Source organism: Paramisgurnus dabryanus, chromosome 10 (assembly GCF_030506205.2).
Source record: "Paramisgurnus dabryanus chromosome 10, PD_genome_1.1, whole genome shotgun sequence".
Lineage (NCBI taxonomy): Eukaryota > Metazoa > Chordata > Actinopteri > Cypriniformes > Cobitidae > Paramisgurnus > Paramisgurnus dabryanus.
This window is the reverse complement of record NC_133346.1, coordinates 30,600,215-30,622,668: the sequence shown is the minus strand read 5'-3', so window position 1 is coordinate 30,622,668 and position 22,454 is coordinate 30,600,215. Positions and strand designations below refer to the sequence as shown.

Sequence of the window (22,454 nt, the reverse complement as noted above, 5' to 3'; positions counted from 1 at the left end):
TCCCCCGGCTATAAGGCTTAAGGCTAGTCCTAAACTAAGACACTTCAGGCTGGTTTCGCGGACAAGGATTAGCTTAATCCAGGACTAAGCGAACCCACAGGGTCAAATTTGGCCAATGTTAAAGGGATAGTTCGGCCAAAAATGATATTAAACCCATGATTTACTCACCCCCAAGCTGTCTGAGTTGAATATGTCCATCATTTTCAGACAAACACATTTTCGGATATTTAAGAAAATGTTTTAGATCTTTCAGTTGATTAAATGTAATGTTACGGGGTCCACCCATAGTCCACGACCTTCAAGTCCAAAAAAGTGCGTCCGTCCTTCACAATTTAAATCCAAACGGCTCCAGGATGATAATCAAAGGTCTTCTGAGGGTAATCTGCGCGGTGTTGTTGTAGAAATATCCATATTTAAAACTTTATTAACGAAAATAAATACTTTCCGGTAGCGCCGCCATCTTAGACTCCTCTGTAATTAGGAGAGAGTATTAGCGTAGTGTACGCACTTTTCTTAGTGACGTATGACAAATTCGGAGGGCGGGGGCACAAAGCAGCAGCAGAGTAGCCTCCGTAGGCTGCGTAAGCTCTCATCCTGAATGCGGACGTGACTAAGATGGCGGCGCTACCGGAAGGTATTTATTTTCGTTAATAAATTTTAAATATGGATATTTCTACAACAACACCGCGCAGATTACCCTCAGAAGACCTTTGATTATCATCCTGGAGCCGTTTGGATTTAAATTGTGAAGGACGGACGCACTTTTTTTGGACTTGAAGGTCGTGGACACCGTAACATTACATTTAATCAACTGAAAGATCTAAAACATTTTCTAAAATATCCGAAAATGTGTTTGTCTGCAGTTTAGCTTGAAGTCGAACACAATCCCCCAGGGAGGTCTCATGATGACCGCTGCTTTTATAATCTTTATTTTCGCAAATAAAATCCTTTTTTGTTTTAACATTCAAACAGACTCACGATTCTCACCCACACTCGAGCTATGCATATTGCAAAGATTATTCCAGAAGTAATATGATTTGTTATCAGTGGATAAAAAAAGATGTTCTCTTCCACTGGGAAATTGTAGCACAGTCGAAGTGAATTGTATTAACCATTTGCGCGCATTTTTTAATATGGCCACTTTTGCAATAAAAACTGCACGAAGACAGAAGGTGAGACTTGTTTTTGCATTTAGCCCTGTTTTATTAAGTGTTTTATTTAGTGTTTTAGTCTTAGTTAGTTGGTTAACTCATGTGCTCGATCACATCATTTAAAGTCACAGTATGTTTTGTTTTGATATTATCTTGTTTTAGTTTATCTGTTGCTGGAGTTGCACTTAGACTCACAACATTTGAAAAGCATTTTAAACAACCATGATTTTCAGTTTCTATTTTTGTTTTTCATTTGTATTGCTTCTGTATTCTTGTCTGTAAGTGTACATCCATGCAATCGTAGTATGATTTGTACAGGTTGGTGAAGTATGTACACACATAATGTGGTTTCATAGATTCGTTCTTTGAGAATGGCCTTCGTGTACTATGAAATTTTGCCATAGGTTTTCGTGAAACCCCGCCACTGGATTCACCCAAAGTCATGATTCATTTCCAGAGCCATAAACTCATATATAAGTGCTGTTTACAGGATGAGTGAAAACCACATAGAGAAGTTAAAAATGTGTCATTCTAATCTAAACTTCCACCTCCGAACAACATAAAGTGAATGTGACGCTTCCTCTATTGAGTCACATCATTTCTGCCCAATACAAGTAGAGAGAGAGTTTATAAAGGAAGTGAAACAAATAACCACACACACACGCCAGAGAACTAAATGTACCACATTAAGCTGCCGGTTTATTATTTGTCTCTTATGATACACCTGATAAATGCATTACTTTAATTGCTCTTTTTGACAAATCCAGTTTCAAATCCTGTTCAGCAGTCTATAGGCATGTGCCTTGCCCACTTCTATGATTGACAACCCACATGCTGTGGCCACTACGCAGTTTCAATACCAATACAAAAGTATTTTTAAGCACATTGTGTGTTTATTCATGTCGCAGACACCCAAACAATCTCACAAACAGACACAACAATAAAAGTTTATATCACCAGAAAGCATTTAAATCAATCATTAGCGAACACAGACATATCTTTCTCAGCTAGTGTGTATAAACACTGCAATGTTTTTACGTATTTAAACAGAGAAATGCACCTTAAAAAACTTCCACCAACTATTAGCAGAGATCAATATCAATACAATACCAGTTTGTTTCGTCTTGGGCATTGTAATTCAAAACTCACAGATGACCAGTTGCTAAATACTATATACGTTAATTACATTTTGCTGGATGAATTCTTGTTTGGTCCAAAACAGTTGGCATTTACAGTAGGACAGCACGAATATGACAAAACATTTGTCATTTAAAAATCAACAATCAATTTCTCTCTGATGTCGGGATTCCTCAGAAGCCTTGCAAAGATGCATGTTTTCCACAGCCAGCAAAAACACAATATTTGACATCACACTGTTACAATCTTATCATGATTGTAAACAACTACTCTTTCATACAATTCGCTTGTTAAGTCAACTCCTGGCTCCAAATGCTCCATCAGATGCATTAAGCAAACAACAAACTATACTAATAAACACTCACAGTGGAATGTAAAAGTACTGAAAAACCATGATTGTTACCTTTATCTTCATACGAATGCGTGTATAGTTAAGTCATACAGTAAAGACTGTGAATTCTTTTATTTTTATTATTTTTAACAGGCATAAACTTTTTTAAAGGCATAATAAATTTCTCTTTGCAGAAGAAAGTTTTGTTGTGGTAATTTATTTAATTTTCTATTAAATCAATAATATACCTAATTACTGGAAGTAGGGCTGGGCGATAATTCGATAACGATAATTTTACCGATATAAACTTTTTCGATAAAACGATAAGGACAGTTCGATAAGTGATCGATAATGTTTAAGCACTGTGCGTAATGTTGCGCGAGCACTTCCGGATGCGGCACGCGCTCTTGGTTTACAATCACAGTGACAGTCAGACTTGAAGGAGTGGAAGATGAGGCAAGTTATTTATTTATTAGTAGAGACCTATGATTTTCGCGATGCGGATAACGCGGACGGAATCCAAATGCGCGGAAACATTTTCTTGTGTGTAATGTTGGACGCGCAAACAGGGTTCGTCAAACACAGCAGACACAGGTGCGTGCAGTATACTTTACTTTCATTCAGCGTCCGCCTTGCGCACGCACACGTCCGCCCAGCTTTAAAAGTATATTTACAGGACATTCACAAATTCAGGAAACTGAGGAAAAGCAGCAGATCCACCACTGCAGTGAATATAGTGTTTGGGTATGTGCGCTCCCACAGCAAAGTGACACCCTTGACATCCATTTATCAGCGTGTATAGCTCGTATATGTATAACACACGCGTGATCACTGAACTAAGTTTTCTTTCTTGTTCAAGTGAACATAAACAGCTGTTACTCAGTATATTGAAACTTAAAGCAGTCTGTCTTGGGTCTTAAAGGGACAGTAGTTTGCTGCTTTTGTGTCAGAAAGTGTTGATTTCATAACAAATAGATTTACATTTAATACAGATGCATTAAAACAAGATTTTAGTTTTTGTATTTGTCATGTTCTGAATAAAAAGTAGTTTAAAACCATTATTAACTGTCTGGTTTTTACAATTTTCATTCAGGAGCAAAAATCTGCCTTTAAATTTGACAGGAGTAAAGATTTGCTATTTATCATGATAATTATCGATATCGACTGATATGGAAAACATTTTCTCGATAATTTTTTGAGTCATATCGCCCAGCCCTAACTGGAAGTAATATAACAAAGGCAACATCTGTGGTATTACTTCATCTAGAAAAAATGTTAACACTTGCATATCAGCTTGAAGAATCAGTATCGCCATTGGTATCCGCCGATCACGAAGACAACAAATCAATAATCGGTATCGGCTGCAAAAATCCTGATCAGAGCATTCCTATTAATCATACTAAGACCTGTTTTATGTCAAAAGATCAAGACAAATTTAATGAAATATGTCTAGCTGCAGAACCTTCCATCACAGCAGTCTGATGCCGGAAGTGGGCAGTGCAATCTGAGCGTGCGTGTTTTGAAATGTGATATATTAATAATGTGATATATTTAGACAATAAAAGCATTATCCTGAGTGTCATATTAATTCATTCCACCCAGTCTTTTTTTAAAGATTGCCCGCTAGCATTTTTTGTGATTTTCACAAAAGTTTCACAAAATGCCTTCCAGGAAAATTGTCTTCTAAAAATATATAAACATACAAATATATCAAATGAAAGAACAGACCCTCTGCTTTCAAACAAACAAACAAAACAGGGAAAATAATGTCTCATCCTATCTTTATTTTTTTCTCTTGTTATAAACTCTTAAATATGGGTATTTTTCTTCAAAAATACAAAATTGAATAATTGCATTTTTGTGAAGGAATTTTGTTATAGATCAGATTCAGAGCGAATATTAAAACATACACGGAATTTAAATTAACAAAAAAAATTTGCTTTAGTTTTTTTATCAATTGGATAAGAGCATTATCTAGTGGATAATCACGATATTACAGAGTACCATAAAAACTCATCAGGAACACGTTTTTTTCAGGAAAATGTTTTCTCTCAATTGACGAGATAACTCCTCAATGGTGGGGAAGAGTTAACAAAAGATAATTGACTAGAGAAAAGAAGAGTTTCGTTGCAAAACGAGATAATTTTGCGTTTTTATTTTTATTTTTCAGAAATCTCGTTTTTTGGTTGTGCATTCCAATTAATATAAATTCAACTGCAGTTGGTTTGTTTTGATTTAAACCTTCATAACTTAAAAAATACAGCCAAGTAGCACCATTAAACAAAATAATAACATGATAACATAATAATAAACATGTTTTGACAAAAATGGATTTATCTCGTTTTGCAACGCAACTCTTCAAATGTTAATATTTAAAGCTATTTTCTCCAGTATTTCTTACCTCAAAATTAATTTTTAAAGTTTAAATTAAAGTTAATGCATTTCTGTTGTGTCAATAAATGACTAACATGTATATTTAATACAAAGATTAAAACAAAACTTGAGCATTGGAACAATTAATTTAATTGAAAAAGTATTTACAATTAACTATGTAAAACCTTTTCATAAAACGTATTACTCAAACAACTGTACAGTAGTTCAAAAAATACAACAAAAAAGTCAATTTATGTATTTCCACCTAAACTCGATTTATCATCCATCCCTACTATAATGTCAACATCTTGCCTTCCACTTGTTAAAAGTGATTATAAAACATTATGGGGCAGTTTCCCGGACAGGGTCTAGATTAATCCAGGACTGTGCCTTAGTTATTTTAGGACATTTAAGTAGTTTTTACAAACAAACCTTACAAAAACCTATACTGGTGTGCATCTTGAGACAAATCAATGGTACTGATATATGTTAAAATCTGCAAGGTGTTTTGAAATTAAAGCAGCTCAAACATGCGTTTTAGTCTGGGACTAGGATAAGCCCTGCCCCATAACTTGATAATCTAATTTACTACATGTTCATGTTGTTTTTCATAATATGCACTTAAGTGCCAATTACCAACAAAACACAGACGTTTAGAAAATAAATAATAATAATAACTATACACCTACTATATGTTATTTTAGATGGACAAGCATTGCTTTTTAAGGACATTTAAAAAGAGTCTTTAAGTGTATCTAAAAAGAGATAACCACAAGCTATTTTTTATCATTTCTGCTTTCTCATACAACAATGACTAGACTAAAATAGACTTAGATTAGACTAAAATATAAAAATTACTTATGAATGTTTTTGTAATGTTTGTAACACATCACATTAAATTAAGTTAATCAGACTAATGGGGTGGTTTCCCGAACAGAGGTTAGCTTTAACCTCCTAAGACCTGGATGTCCACATATGTTTGATGTTTGCACCTTAATACTTATTTCTGTGTAACTGGAACCTGTTGTACACAAACATGGACAAATACACTGCTTCATGTTCTTAGAAAAAAAGACAAACCAAAGCTCAGGTCTTAGGAGGTTAAGCCAGCACTAGACCTTAGTTTAATTAAGAAATATAACTAGTTTTAACAAACATGCTGTACATAAAACATAACTTGTGTGCATTTTGAGGCAAAACAAAGGGCATTGATGTCTTTTAAGATATATCAGTGCAAAATGTTTTCAGTTTGGACAGCTTTTACATTTATTTTAGTCTTGGACTAGACTAATCCATGTCCAGGAAACCGCCCCTATGTGTCTATCTGTATTAACTGTATGCAAATATGAATAAAGAGTTTACTGTACCTGTCTGTATTGTGTTGGTCCGTCGCTTTGTGTAGTTGATCATCTGGTGTATCTCTGACTTCTGTACTCTGTATGTCATGACTCGCTTCCTCTTTCACACTACTGTTCACTTCTGCTCCGTTCTGCATCTTCTTTCCATTCAGCAGACTCTCCTCCCTGCTCTCTTCAAAACGCAGCTTCTTCATTGGTTTCTCCCGGGGTTTGCCTCCTTCCAGAAAGGCACTAAAGATCCCCGGGACCTCGGCCAGGATTTTACTGGATTCTTCTAGAGACTCGTCTAAGTGTCCCGTTGAGGAATCTTCAGAAAGGCCTTGCATGGGCGACCCCGTCTCTTTCATCTCATTTCCAGCGTGAGTCTGGCTGACGTCCGGTTTACTTTGGCCGTCCGGCGCGTTCTGGGTGTCTTCACCTGGTCCAACCCTGAAACAGCTAAGCTCGTCCACTATCGAGCCGGGGTCCTTTATGAGCGCCTCACACCACGAGTCAAACAACAGGCCAGACGTCAGGAGAGACTCCCCCGCTAACTCGGACTGACCGTTCTGAAGGTCTAAGCCCTGATTGGCCGTATCCATCTTAGACGCCGTTTCCTTGTCGTTGTCGCAGAGGATCATGGGCGAGGCGGCGGCGTCTCCTGACGTTGCGCTCTGTTCGGCCAAAGCATGCTGATAGCGAGCGGTCAGGCCGCTCAATAGGTTGGACAGCTCGGTGTCAATCTCCTGGAAGAGTGAAGTCTCATCGATGTCCTCCACATCTTCTACGGCAGAACCGAGACCTGTGCTGTTTTCCTCTGTTGCTGGGGATGGAGAGGTGACTGTTTGAAAAACCACATGACATAGATCATCAAACACTGCTTCAAGAAAGAGATTTACAAGTTAGGTGATGTCCATCACAACTTAACTATATACTTTAAATGCACTTTAAATCGCATTGCATGAAAGCATCAAAGAAATGCACGAATGTTAAATACCAAATACAGCTTTACAATCAGTCAGGAGAAATCTGTGAATGACACTCAAGTTGAGTGAAGTGTCTTTAGTACCCTGATATTCATCATCATGTGTCAACAGGGGATCTTTGTGTCTGTTAGTTCAGCTGATAATGAATAACTCTAGTGTATGTGAATAGATCAACACTGTCTGTGACCAGTTGAACCAGTACAACCGAACAGAAACTGGATAAAAACTTCCACCAATGCTGGCAGTGCACAAGATAACGTTTAATGTACTACTTCCTAAAGAAACAAAAAAAAAACATTTACATTATGTAGCATTCGGACAAAATAAACTAAAGGCTGAATAGGCTAAATTAACACGACAAGCCAAATCATGTTGACTAAGCTCCCAAAGTCATTCCACATCACTGAATCCATTGAATTACATTAATACAGGAGCAGCGTAGAGCGGACTCTCGCGGCTGTAGACGGTAACGGATTCTCTTTGTTCATATGAATTAATTTTGACATATAAGTCACACCTGACCTGACTATAAGTCGCAGGACTAGCCTAACTATGAAAAAAGTGTAACTTATAGACCAATTTAGAGTAGACATCACAGTTACGTCACTGCAAGCTGCGCGCGCAATGCGGTTGCAGAAAAACAGTGGAAATGAATTAGACACGAGTGAAAAGAGCAAGATAACTCACTAGAAAATGTCCTGTTGTGCTGTTAAGTGTCAGAATAAGAATGCCAAAAAAGATGGCTTTCATTTTTATAGAATACCATCGTCAAAGACATCATTTGAAGATAAACGTAGGTGTTTATGATTACAATAAGCCCTTAAACGGACAGAATGGAGTGAGGAAATCATCTGGAAATCTTTTAATAATTAGAATAGAAAATAAGTAGAGAAGATGTCCGGTGTTCTGTCGAAGTCTCTTCCCTCCATGTGTTTCTTTTAGCGTTTTTATCACGTTACAATAACAAATTTATTCAGAATACATTTTTTTTATACTGAAAAAGCAATAATATCACAATTTTTTTATATTTCATAATTTTTTTCGTTTTCTATTATTTCTTTTTATTTCCTTATATCTTAGGAATATCTTATGTCTTCTTCCTGTTTGTTCTAAAATTATTATGTTTACATACTTAATAAATATATAAATATAGCACACACACACACATGATGTAAAGTGTTATTAATATATAAACAGGCCTTTTTAATGTATGTTTAAACATAATACTTTTATAATAGTTTTAGAACAAAGACGTAAGATAAATATATGGAAGAAATAATAGAAAACAGGAAAATTATGAAATATTTAATAAACGCTATTATATATAATACATGATAGTATTGCTTTTATATGTACTTTAGCGATTCAGACTGTAAAAATAATTGATTTAGCAAAAAAGAACAATACATATACATTACATACATGCATATCAGTAGCCAAGCCATTTAAACTTTTTATCTATCTAAAAAATAAACGTAACGTGATTAAAACGCTATAAGAAACATTGCACTAAAGGGAAACATAGGGGAATCAGACTTCGACAGAACACCGGATCCATAAAAATCACGGTTTAATGCTAAAACACTTCACAACCCTACTGCAGAGCAGTCAATTTCTGCAACCAGTTTGGCTCCGCCCACAAAAAACGTCATCTCTGTTTGCAAACACGAAATTAGTCTATAGTCTGGAAAACAGGGTAATGTTTTTATTCAGATGCCCAATTATTTGCAGTCTATAATAGAAAAATACGTTTTAATGGATTGTTGTTGTTACACTTGATTCACTTCTGAGAGGGTATAACAATAAAAATCTGGGTATAAAAACTTAATTTGACAGTCATCACTCATGTAGAAAATGATGAGACATTGAGAACTCTCTAAAAAGGAAATAGTCCACATTAAAGCATTTCATGACGCTGGATGATCTTTGAGACAAATAGATGGACTAATAATTTTTTGTACTTGTAAAGTAATAATTGTACTCCCAAAAGTGCTATTACGCCATAAAATATAGTTCCTCTTTTAAATCCGCTTAGAAAAGCGCTACGTTTTATTTTGTACCACCAAACTTGCTCGTATAACTACTCGTCTTAAATAGGAAAAACGTTGATGTGTTTGGTCACTTCTAACTTTATCTCTAAATGGCAGCATTGAATGAATGGGGCTAAGCTAAATGCTATCGTAGCGTCGCAGCGCGCTCCAGCGCTTACGTGCACACACACAGATGATAGAGGGATGATTCAACAGTTCTTAGTTAAGGTAATAACATATTTTAATATTGAAAATGAGTAGACTATTCCTTTAAGTATGAACAATGTGAAACGAGAAACAGATAACCCAGGGGTTTAGAATAACACAGGGTTAACAATTTCCAATGTGAAAAGCCTTGAAGAGTGAAATTGAATTATTTTAATTTTTGCACCAATATATTCAGAAATATCAATACACATTAATAAACAGGGTGTGAACATTCATTTCATTGAACCGAACTACAATGTGTGTGAGTTTGCTAATAAAGTTACACACACCAGTAAAGATGAAAGGATTGTTATTATATTAAATTAAATAATCACTGCGATAATCTGCTTACTTTTATATCAGAAGCAAACCTATTTTGAATATATAACATGTAATATCTAACAGTGGGTCTGCTGGATCATGCCAAATAAATTATATTTCTTCAGCAGGTGGCAGTGTTTGCTTGATGGGATAAAAAAAGAGTTGAATAAATGCTACACACATAGTCTCATTCCACAGAGCATAACTTTAAATATGAAAACAATATGAATGAATAAAATATGAATTATTTTAGTTCAGTAAAAAGACAGCATTTGTTAAGTAAAATAGGTATATATCAGAAATAAACACAGGCATTTAGTTTGTCATTCAGCTGTAAGCTTGAAAAAAAAACTGCTGTACTCTTTAACACTTTCAAATGTACAAAAAATATAAAGTAAACTAGATAGAAAATACAGATTCAGATGACAGACTCTTGATATTGTCCCATCTATTTGATCCAATTTCACCCGGTGTGAGTACAAGTATACTAGAAATATCATACCGGGATCTGATGTGTTTGTGTCCTCTGTATTTCCAAAGAGAAACTGGTATTTAGCTTTTGCAACAGTCTGAGCGTGTGTAGATGAGCTGTTGAGACACTGTTGAAACACTTCTCCCTGTAAGAACAAACCAACATCATTACAACATGAACAATATAATACTGACTGTAAAACAATCTAACCACTACATCAGATACAGCAGGCACAGTCACTATAATAAATGTACTGCTAATGTCTACTACTGTTACCAAGAATAGCTAAAAGGGGCTTTACGTGTGTTTTTAAGTTAACCATATTAAATATCGTGTCATATCCTCTAGGATGACAAAACTAGTCCAGATATAGATGTGTGGTTTAGAGCATCATTCAGTTGTAAATTGAGACAAAGTCATTATTACAGAGAGAAAGAGACGTTACAGAGAGAAAGAAATGTTAGATCACCAGATCCCAGAAGATTCATTGTGTTTGCATCTGTCAGTATTGTAAATAAAAGATAAAATAATAAGATAATCTTCTTAAGCAGTCAAACTGTTTAAATGACATTCAAAAATTAAAATCAGCAAATAAGTGTGGATTACATTCACAAAACAACTCAATTTACTAGAATAAAGTAAATACATATCTTAGGTCTTAAGAGATCTGGAAAGTCATTACAGGGCTCAACATAAAGAACCACCCGGTGGCCCAGGGCAAGCGTGAGAGATGTCCGGGCCAGTAAACAGTATTGTCACTTGCCCGATCGGACCAGTGCTTCGCCATCAGTCACTAAAACATATTTTCCTCCTGTGGCCGTTTGTCTGTATGTATTCTTATGCAACGTTACCATCAAGACATTTTAAGCATCGCGCACGTTAACTTCTCAGCAATGTTAAGACGTTTCTCCTACCTTATTGGTTGTTGTGACACTGATTGTTTTTTTTGTGGGACCAGTGAAAATTTTGGTAGGGCAAGTGAAAACCTGAACCATTGGCCCGACCAGGACAGTAAATTTTTTTTTTGCATTGAGCCCTGCATTAGTTTATCATCTTAGCTTTGTTATCGGTTTAAGGACAAATAAAATGCTAAAACGCATGCTTTATTTGATCAGTGTGTTATTGAAGTGTTAGGAAAGTTTTATACAAATGAGGAAGTTTATAGATCTCAATTTCTGACCACACGCTATACACAACTTCTAGTATTACTGGAACTAAACTTAGTGTTGGATTTCTTTCAGACTGAAAACATATTTGTTAAGATCAGAGTTTAACATCAAAGATTGTATACAGGAAAGATTTCTTTCTAAAACTCAAAGCTCAAAGTCCAGCCTCATATGAAATTAGGCCAAGACTTCAGGCAGATGATAAAGCCAAATACTAACAAGTCAATGAAGATGAAAGTTTATTTGATTAAAGTTTACAATACAATGCTTTACAGTCCATTGTGATGGGAGATAAGAGAGGCCGATGACTTGGTTAAGATTACAGAGTTTAATGAATGATTATAGACCTCATGATGGTTTGACATGCAGTTTTCTTTCCTGTCTCAAAATATTTATTGATAAAAACAAAGATAGAGATTATTGAGAAGTTAAACTGTAGTCCTGATGGCTGGTGGTGTCTATGCTCTAACACATCTGTACCTGTAGACCAGGGGTGTCAAACTCATTTTAGGTTCAGGGAAAGATGGTATCATGATATAAAATGAATCCTATCGTGATAGAAGATTTTGGTCATATCGCCCACCCCTAGGTCTTAGGTTGAAAAGCCTTAATTTAACTTCCTCTGTATGAAACCATAACAGAATGATACCTTTTACTTATACCTTATACTCTGTGTATTACCAAATAATGCCAAAATCATTCACTTTTCTTTGGAAAATATTTAAGAACAGTCATTTAGCAATGGAAATGCTAGATTTGTAAAGTATTACAGCAATTTATACAGTTTGAAGTCATAACATACAGCCATTTTGTTTCAAATCATGCTTCATTCTTTACAGAAGTTTTCTTCAACCACCGGATCAACATTACCAGTTTTGGGGAAGTTACTAATCTCATTTTTAGACGTTTTAGACGTTCCTGACCAGCCACGACATTTAAAAGAAACCATTTCTAAACTAGAACCCACTGCTGTTTGTCGCGTGTCACCGTTGCGGTTTGTTAAGGCAGAGACTGATAAGGCCATTCAAACTTTGTGTTTAGTTGTTAGTTGTTTATTGCAAATATAAATTTAACCAGTAGCAACAAACTGATTAAAGGCAGGGTTTCTGATTTGATCCAGAAACATTTCTAGTTATATTAGTTAAAAGTCTCATCACATCCTGATAGCAATTACTATGTTAAGTAGTCTAAATGTATTTTTATAAATATATGTCATCTGTGAAAGGTGTAGGGCCAAAAAATTTTCAACAAATCAATGAACTCGTAACGAACGCAATAATTGGACGTATTAAATTTTTGCTCCTCTTCTGTGAATGTGTTTTGCATGCCACTGCGCACCCTGTTCACGCAGACACCATACGTCATCAACTGACAACTTGCACAGGAGCCACAAAACGAAAGAAATTTTTTGAAAACAACAACAACAAAAACCGTCTGAATCAGCAAAGAGCAAAAACCCAAATTGACATTGGTAACTTTACTGCTTGACCACAAGATGCAAACAGCTGCCAAAGGGTCTGAAAGGGTCGTATGCAATGTTTATTTCGGTAAGGTAGGATTGTGAGGTGGTAATGGCACAGTGGATAAGACACACGCCTTTGGTGTGAGAGACCTGTGTTCGAATCCACTGTGACACACCATTGTGTCCCTGAGCAAGACACTTAACCCCTAGTTGCTCCAGAGGCGTGCGACCTCTGACATATATAGCAATTGTAAGTCGCTTTGAACAAAAACGTAAGCTAAATGAATAAATGTAAATGTGATATGATTGTATTTAAATGAATTCAGATATTCTACTTTGATGAAACATTGTGTTGCTTATGAAGTTTGTGTTCCTTTACAAATAAGCGTAACGATGTACTGCTACATCCACAGTACCGAAAACGTGCTTTAATTAATTCTGATTTAAAATTGTTTATGTTGGTTATTTTGGTAATGTTATTCACTTCGCTGGTGAATGAGACATGGGATGTGGACCGTGGATGTCTGGTCTGTACATGTTCATGTGTTTTGGAGGCGTGGCTTTGGATGGCGATTTGAATGGAGGGTGGGATCGTGATTTCAGTGCTAGTAGACTACCGTTAGCATTTTTCAAAATCAGAAACCCTGCCTTTAATCATCAGTTACTGGTTAAAAAGTTTTAATTAACTAATCAGCAGTTTAAAGTTAACAAAATCTATTTACTAAACATATATATAGTACATATAATTGTAATTTATTTAAAGAAAATGTGCGGTTATGCATTCCCTTCCATAATGTTTAAGTCATCTTTTTTTTAACATTTCTCTGTACTTAACCGTTTTATACATACAGATTACATTGGTGAGGTTTGGCTCAGGTTTCATAAAATTTTCATACATTATGCATTTTAAACATAATCTCACCATATTGTTTAAGAATAGAGGTCGACCGATTTATCGACCGGGCCGGTTAATTGGCTGATTTTTGGCATATTTTAAAAAAATCTGCTTTGGCCGATTTTGCTGCAAAATTAGGCCGATTAATAGGCAGGCGCATCTGCGGGCACCTAAGCGTTGTTGAAGAACTCGTGACGCTGCCGGAAGACCAAATCATATCCACTGAGGAAATGTTTTTCGTGTTGTTACAGTAACACTTTGTTTACAGTTTTGCGCTGCTCAGCCTGGGTTAGCATACAACGCGTCCGATTTGCGAACAGACTCCTTTGAACGGATTCGTTTAAATGAACAGTTGAAACAACAGATCTGTCCCAACACTAAACTCACAAGATGTCACTGTCAGCACAATCAGTCATTTATAGCGCTTTAGAAATGAGAATGTAAATGTGTTTAGAAAGATTTGCCCTAAATAAGTCTCAACTGTTAACTTTATGATGAATAAATAATTTATCAGGTCTACCAAATAAGGATTTTGTCTTACAAAGCAATAAAAGCCATGGTAAAAAACTGATCAAAGATGATGACAGCAGAGTGTCAGGTAATATCTGTGTCTGATAAATGCATGGTGCAGAGGAGGTTGTAAAACTCTTCAGAAAGACCAGTCAAAATTTATTTTAAATACTTTGACTTAAATAGTGACATTTTTACATCTAAAATATCTGCTAATGATGAGAACATTTTGATTATTATGTACATACAGAAAATCGGACAAAAAAAGGCCATCGGCTGCCCTGATTTCTAAATATCGGCATCGGCCAGAGATAAAGCCATATCGGTCGACCTCTATTTAAGTAACAGTAATAATATGGACACCAGTTTACATATAAACATGAAATAAAATTGCCTTTCTTATTCTGTATTAAGAACGTCAGTGTCAGGTGACAATGTTGCAAAACTTCATCACTTCAATATAACACACATGTGCAGTAGTGCAGACACCACCAAACTGCATGATTAATACGTTTTAAGGTGCTTGCTTTAAGATGGGATTACTATGATGATGAGTAAATAAAAACAAATTGTAATTTTTGTGTGAACTGTTCCTTAAACACATGGATTTCTAAAAATACAGCACAACAGTTTGGGGAAAAAAAACATACAAAAATGTGCAGTGAGGAGTTAGAGGTTTTGTCCTCAGGGTAAACCTGATATTTAAAACACGCAGACAGCATGTCAACCTGTGACCTTCATTTTCCTAAAACAGTAATTATCATGATTTACTGTTATTTCGGACTGTGTTTACAAGCTAAAAAACAACTCACTTTAAACATTAGAAAATATCCTGAATTTAAGACTTTGCATCTTCTGCAGCTAACATCCGCTTCCAGGCATTTATCATCCTGAATATTTATCACATTTATCACATACATGTTAATGTATATAAAATGTTATGTATATGTGTTTATTTTAACTGCTTTTATTTACAGAACAGATACATTAGAAAATACACAGCACACATTAATTTTGATCACCTGTTTTTCTATATACACAACATCTGAATAAAGTGTTAAGTCTGATTATTAAATGATTTTTACATCTGTTCTTACAGATCTATAGTGTATTTTATAGGCAACAGATCTAGGCTAGTAACACAAGGTCATGTGTTCAAACCCTCAAAAGGATTCATAAACTAACAGAGTTATTGATTTACCATTGGGCCTTTGATTATTTTTACATGACAGAGTCAATATATAATAGTACTGATAGTGTACTTTATAGTCTGATAGTCACGTGTCAGAAGATAAGTTAAATAAATAACCGGTATGTAAATGTCGAGGATGTAACTGAGCACTTGAAATTGATCAACACCACCTCACTTTACTGGGCAAAGCAAAGCTTCCCCTATGGCTTGGTATAATGCTGAACCTGAACAAATAAAGTAGTACATTACATTAAACCTCAGGACTGAAGATGTATAATATTTGAATGTATACTATATAGTAGCATTGGAGAAAATCTTGATAAAGGACTAAATGTGAATGAATCTAGCAGCTGATTGGTTGATCTGATGCTCATTATCAGACAATGAACACAAAGACTGAACAGTGATGTTTACATTTAGGTCTACAGTAACTTATGTAGCCATGATACTTTAAGCCTGTTGGGTTTATATTAGCACTATAACACACACACACATTATATATGATCCTCCTCAGAGATTATTAATGATATTACTGTAACTCATCATCATTCATGTCGCTATAAACAACAGCGCTAACACATCACTAAACCCTTAATGAAGATGACGAGAAAAGAGTTCGTGTGTCTCACCCTAACATCTTTCTGCATCATCATCATTATCACCGTCATCATCATCATGTTTGTTTGTTTATCATGTTTACAATCATTCAAATATCCGTGCGCGTGCTAAAGTATGTTAGCTTCACTGTTACAACACATATGTTAGATATACACACACACGAACCATGAAAACATGTTTAAAGTGTCTTTATGTCTGTCAGACATAATTTCGTGGTGGACAAAGATTTAATGCATACAATAATCGCTCTGATTGAAACTCAATGTGAGACACAAATACAGCAAAAGTGAAAGCGCGTGAAGACAGTTATGGGAAATCCCGCTGAATCAAACAAATAAGCAACAAGTCAAACTCACCGACACAGAGATTGTAATTCAGCAAAGATAATGCAAAGATGATGTTGACAGCAGCTCTGTGATTTACTTCACATCACAGAAACAGCGCTCAGTTGTGTTGTCATGTCTCGTGTCAGATGGTACATTCCTCACTGACTCGCGCTGTCTGTACGTGGCAAGAACTGACAGACATATGACGTCAAAGTACCGCGAGAAAGATGTGAAATTATCCTTCTCCGGATGATTTTTCGAATTGCTCTCGCGTTACTCTGATGTCATCTTACTGTCGGTTCTAGCAGCGACGCATGCAGTGAACACGCCTTCTTGTGTGTGCGTTGTCATCCCCCTAGTTTCGTGTCAGATAGTACAGTCCACCCATATTCAGTTCTAATGTGCTTTATTGGTATAACGAAAAAAACTGTACTATTATATTTCATTTGCAACTGGGCTGCGTAGAGGTAGTAGGAATAGAAATGAAAAGTAAAATGTATTTATTGCTCCTCTCTCTCTCTCTCTCTCTCTCTCTCTCTCTCTCTCTCTCTCTCTCTCTCTCTCTCTCTCTCTCTCTCTCTCTCTCTCTCTCTCTCTCTCTCTTTGTGTGTGCGCTTGCGTGCGTGTGTGTGTGTGTGTGTGTGTGTGTGTGTGTGTGTGTGTGTGTGTGTCTTTTCATTTCCCCTCAGTCTCTTGTTAGTTGGTACAGTCCTCTCTATGCACTGAAAAAGTATGTACTCTTTTTTGGATAAAACATAGATACATACTTTTGAGCGCGTAGCTAGCTACAGAATATTCAAGTATTCAATTAAATAATAGTAATTATAATTTCATAAATTTAGTGAAGCATCACATATTTAATTTATTATTTCTGTGTTGGGGTAAAAATGTGCATGGAACTATAACTATCCGGGTACGTGAAGGATGCTGTGTTTAGTCAAGTTTTTTAATTGTCAGGGTAATAATAAGAATAGACGTAACAAGACTGTCCGTATAAACACATGCAAGCAAATCCATAGCTTGTAGGCTACATGTTTATTTTTAAAAAGCCCCTAGATGTCACTATTTTATAATGAAAATCACCACATGATTTACACACCCTCAAGCCATCCTCGATGTACATGATTATCTTTTTCAGACGAACACAATTACAGATATATTAAAAGATATAATATGCATGTGTCTGATGAAACTTTCTATAAGTACAGATTTGTTAGAGCCTAGTCACCAGCAGGACAACATTTTAACACCCGTGTGTCTCAATAATCTCCATCACTGTTTTATTTAAAGAAAACTGCAAATCAAACCATCATGAGGTCTTTAACAGAGACCAGGGAACAACTGCTGACTTTTAAGCCAAAAAAGTGCATCCACAGCTCCAGTGGGTTAATAAAGGCCTTTTTTAAGGAAAATATTCATATTTAAAACCATAATAACTAGCTTCCGGGAACGCCCAATGCATATGATCCGGTGAGAATAGATTCTCATTGAACCGTGCATTGTGAGTTGTTTAAGCCGCAGAGATCCTCTTCCATTTTCTTTAAAAATCCCTCGTTTAGACGATGACTTATTTGTGATTGCCATTGGTTTGGTCCCTTCAGTGTGTCATTCTTCCCTATGCATCATAAACTGCGTCTTACACTAAAACTTTGCTGAAAATGAGCATTGGCTGCTAATGGAAGCTATGAATATATTTCTTACAAATGGCATTGATTACCCTCAGAAGGTCTTTATTAACGCCCAAGCTGTGTGTGGATTACTTCTGTGAATAATGGATGAACTTTTTTGGGCTTGAAAATCAGAAGTTGTTCCCAGGACCTTGTTTAGGCTATTACCCATATAAAGCTTGGAAGAGCAAGAACATTTAATATAACTGATTGTGTTTGTCCAAAAAAATGATAATAATGTACATCAAAGATGGCTTGAGGGTGAGTCAATTATGGGGTAAGTTTTATACGCTGGAGTATCACTTTAAATGATATGCTGTATGGATACTATGCAAGAAAGTTAACCAACAGACAAAAACAGATATTAAGGAAGAGATTGTATGGAGTTTGTAAATATGCAAAACAATCTGTTAAAAAAGCTAAGCTGAATGTCTGGTTGTAACTGTTGAAGCAGGCAGGTTTTAGAGCAGTTTTGGCCACTTTTCAACTGTTCAGACCGGAAGACTAGCATGTCATATATTTTGGTCATGGATGCTGTGATCATTAAAGGTTTTAATCTGCATATGGATCCTACTGATCTTACTGATCCTAATGATAATTTTTTCTACATTTATTTCTTAGTATCACTTCTTAAAACGACAATATGAAAAATGAAATAAAGAAAAGTTATATTTTCTAATATCTTTCGTCTACAACATTTGCAAAGGTCACTGGCAGGGGAGCGAAGACACAATGGCATCTAGCAGGGCACACAGATATAATCATTAACATGATTAGTGATCATATGACTTAAAAATGTTTTTCCCAAATGGGTGTACAAAAATGCTCAGCAGTCCGTGTTCACAGATTTTGCAATGAACACAACGTGTAAAGACTTAACTATGTCGATGATACCCCCACAGGACTATTTTTGAAGTTTATTATTAAACATATGTTTCTTAATGTCATGTATTGTACAGTAAGCAAGCAGATTTGTTATGAATGCACATTATGCAAATACCTTCTCAACATTATAGTCAAAATGTAAAAAAATTGTAACCTATCAATTCCTTCTTTTTGAAATCAGTCTTAATTTCTTCATAATTTAATGATGGAAAATAACAATCTGCTCCGTAAAGTAGTCAGAACACTGAACATATCTTTCCAAAAATGAGATAAATAGAGCTGTCCAAATATGCCCGCTTCCATAGGCTACTGCTAAAGCAGTGCATCACATCATCAGTGTTCATGACAAAATCAGGTAAAAATATCAAGATGACCTAATGCATGCACCTGAAGTGTTTGTCTAATAAATACTTTGTATCCCATGGGGTGACAGGACTGCCAGGGGGAAAAAATGTCAGAATCACAAGTCAGACAGCATGCCGAAAACTGATCTTTGCACTTACAAAATAGCCAGAAATCCTAACTAATTTTTGGTTCACCTGCCAACAAGACAAAAGAGGCCAAAATAAAAATGTGACAGCAATCAGCAACAGTTCTTATTCTGAAAACACCTTTTAAAAAATGTTTTGCTCAGAGAGCTGTGGGAAAAGAAATCCAGTCAGTACAACTAAGGTTTTACTTACAATTGAAAGTAGTTACTATTAAATATACTAAACATACAGACTTACAAGCTAAACTAGTTTACACAACACTTGTGTGGACAGGTGTTTACTATGCTTATTTATTTATTTACTTTGTTAAACATTGAGCAGAGCAAAAGAAAGCTATTTGTAACAACATGTGGCAACAAATATTAGAAATATTTCATTACACAACCGAATGTTGGATTCTGCGTGCAGAATTTTATTTTTACCGAAAATGTCTTAGCAAAGCAACTACATGTGTAAATTTTCTCATAATAAACTCCAAAGTGTCAGCATATCTATTGAGATAAAGACTCAGCTAAGAGTTATAGATGTAATGTTTCTTGGCTCCTCCTGTTGACTGCATATTGCTGGAGCTATCACGTTGCCTGTCAATTATTTTGGAGATACAAGATTTCTTACTTAAAGTTGGTACCTCACATTCAGAGTAAGATGCTTTCTTTCACCTCAGAAATATTGCATCCTTACAACTTTTTATCCTTTTATCTGCTAAAAAATAAACACATTTGTGTTTTTTTGCATTGACATCTATAATCTGTATTCCAAAATCGACCCCTAAAGAATATTTGAAATTCCCATTTCAGTATAGCTCCAGTAGAGCATTGTATTAGCAGTGCAAAAGGTCATGGGTTCCGAGGGAAAAATGTGTACATTTTAATGCACTGTAAGTCGCTTTGGATAAAAGCATCTGCCAACTGCTTAAAGGGGACATTTTGCAAGACTTTTATAATATGTAAAAAAAAAAGTACATATGTGAAGTTTTTAGCTCAAAATACCATATAGATAATTATTATAGCATGTTTAAATTGCCACTTTGAGATGTAAGCAAAAATGTGCCATTTTGGGTGTGTCCTTATACATGCAAATGAGCTGATCTCTGCACCAAATGACAGTGGCGTGGTTTGATAGTGCAGATTAGGGGCGGTATTATCCCCTTCTGACATCACAAGGGGAGCCAAATTCCAATGATCTACTTATTCACATGCTTGCAGAGAATGGTTTCCCAAAACTAAGTTACTGGGTTGATCTTTGTTACATTTTGATAGAAGCACTGGTGACCCAATTATAGCACTAAAACATGGAAAAAGTCACATTTTCATGATATGTCCCCTTTAAATCTAAATGTGAAATATATGTAAATTCAGCAGCCTGTATCCTGTCTAGGGTTAGTGATCATATAATTATCATGTTAAAATCTTTGCACTGGCTCTCTATCAGGTACTAAGTTGATTTTAAAATTCTCATGATAGCAGAAAGCATTAAATAATGTGTTGTATGATGTGTTTCAATTGCCCAGTGAATTAAGAAAGCTTCTTTTTTTGTGTAATGCATGTATTAAAATATTTTTTTAAGCGATTTCTGCAACATGTAAGAAGTAGAAGAGGAAGATGAAAATTGTTTCTGGACCAATAAGTGAGAGATATGGCAGAGATGGGACTGAGATATCAGCTGTTATCTGCTCATCTGGGTGGAGAGACAAACATCCAGTGCGTTCAAAACTTACTCCCTCTTCTTCGGACTATAACATATCTAATCTGATGTGAGCTGAAAACACTTGGACCCACATGCCAATCATTCAGACTTTAACAAGTAATATTTATTCCTTTACATACACTATTATATACAGTGTGTAAATATAAAGAAGGTCTGACCTTGGCTGATGGCATCACGCTGTTCTGTGAAGAAGTCATCTCTTCAGGATGTGATGTCACAGCTGCAGTCGTTGAGGACCTTTGATGAAGTGCAGGTGTATATTTATCTCCATACAGCTGTGAGGTCCGCTCAATAACCGCAGACAGAAAAGACGTCCCGTTGCTGTTTTTTCCTCGGTTATGAGCACCAGCCTCCTCCTTCTGTTTGGCGCTGTGAACCCAGCTGGTGTGTGGCTGCCGTGGCTTGCTGGGAGCTATGGTTGAAATATCAGGAACTGGTGGAAGGACCAGAGGCTTAGGACTCAGTTTGGGTTTGATCCCTGAAGTCCTTGTGTGGTTGTCCTGTCCTGGTCTTGGATGGAGGAAGCTTACTCTGGCAGCTGAAGTAAGTTTGGGGTAAACTGGTGGAGATGGTTTTGACTCTGAAGACAAACGCACCTCGCTCATGATGACTTCAAGGTTCTTTTGACGCTAAAGTCGATCAGGGAATTCTCCGTCCCATCTGATGTCAACCGCTGCAGTTGTCCTATTTCTGATTCTTAGCTCATCTATCAGAAAATGAAGACTCCACTCAGTGGTTTCTTCTCGAAGCACAAATTATATAATATTAAACCATAATAAGTATAATAAAGATCTTCTTGCTCATCTGAAGACTGATAAAATAGTTTTTTAAGCTCTATAATATATTCTAGCAGATGGGTTTGTTTCAGCACTTACTGGATCTTCAGACAGGAGAGAGGGTCTTTCTGAGGGCTGGCGCTGATGGACCCTGGAGGGTGACTGCATGTAGAGGAAGGAAGTTTTAACGTGATGATGATCTGCTCTTTCCTGTAACAGAGGCTAATCTCCCTAAACTGTGTGTGAATGACTCTAAAACCACTGAGATTTTACAAATGACCTAAAATCATAAGAGCCAGGGTGGCATGAACTCCACCCAGCTAAATAGTTGGTCAAACTGTAGCTGTCAGATTGTAATGGTTTCAAAATAAAGACAGCTAAAAAATAAAGACAGCTTTTTAAACATATACATTA

The 22,454-nt window shown here is 35.9% G+C and overlaps 1 protein-coding gene across 1 annotated transcript in view; it reads right to left on the bottom strand.

Annotated features, from left to right (window-relative positions):
- The window catches only part of psd3l (pleckstrin and Sec7 domain containing 3, like), a 114,028-nt gene extending 92,144 nt beyond the window's left edge, over positions 1-21,884 (bottom strand). The window contains exons 1-3 of the mRNA XM_065240492.2: positions 21,423-21,884; positions 10,376-10,490; positions 6,360-7,170 (exon numbers count right to left, since the gene is read on the bottom strand). Of these exons, the coding sequence (XP_065096564.2) occupies positions 6,360-7,170; positions 10,376-10,490; positions 21,423-21,869 (1,373 nt within the window). The 5' untranslated portion in view covers positions 21,870-21,884. The remainder of the gene's footprint in view (positions 1-6,359; positions 7,171-10,375; positions 10,491-21,422) is intronic.
- Positions 21,885-22,454: the final 570 nt, after the last annotated feature.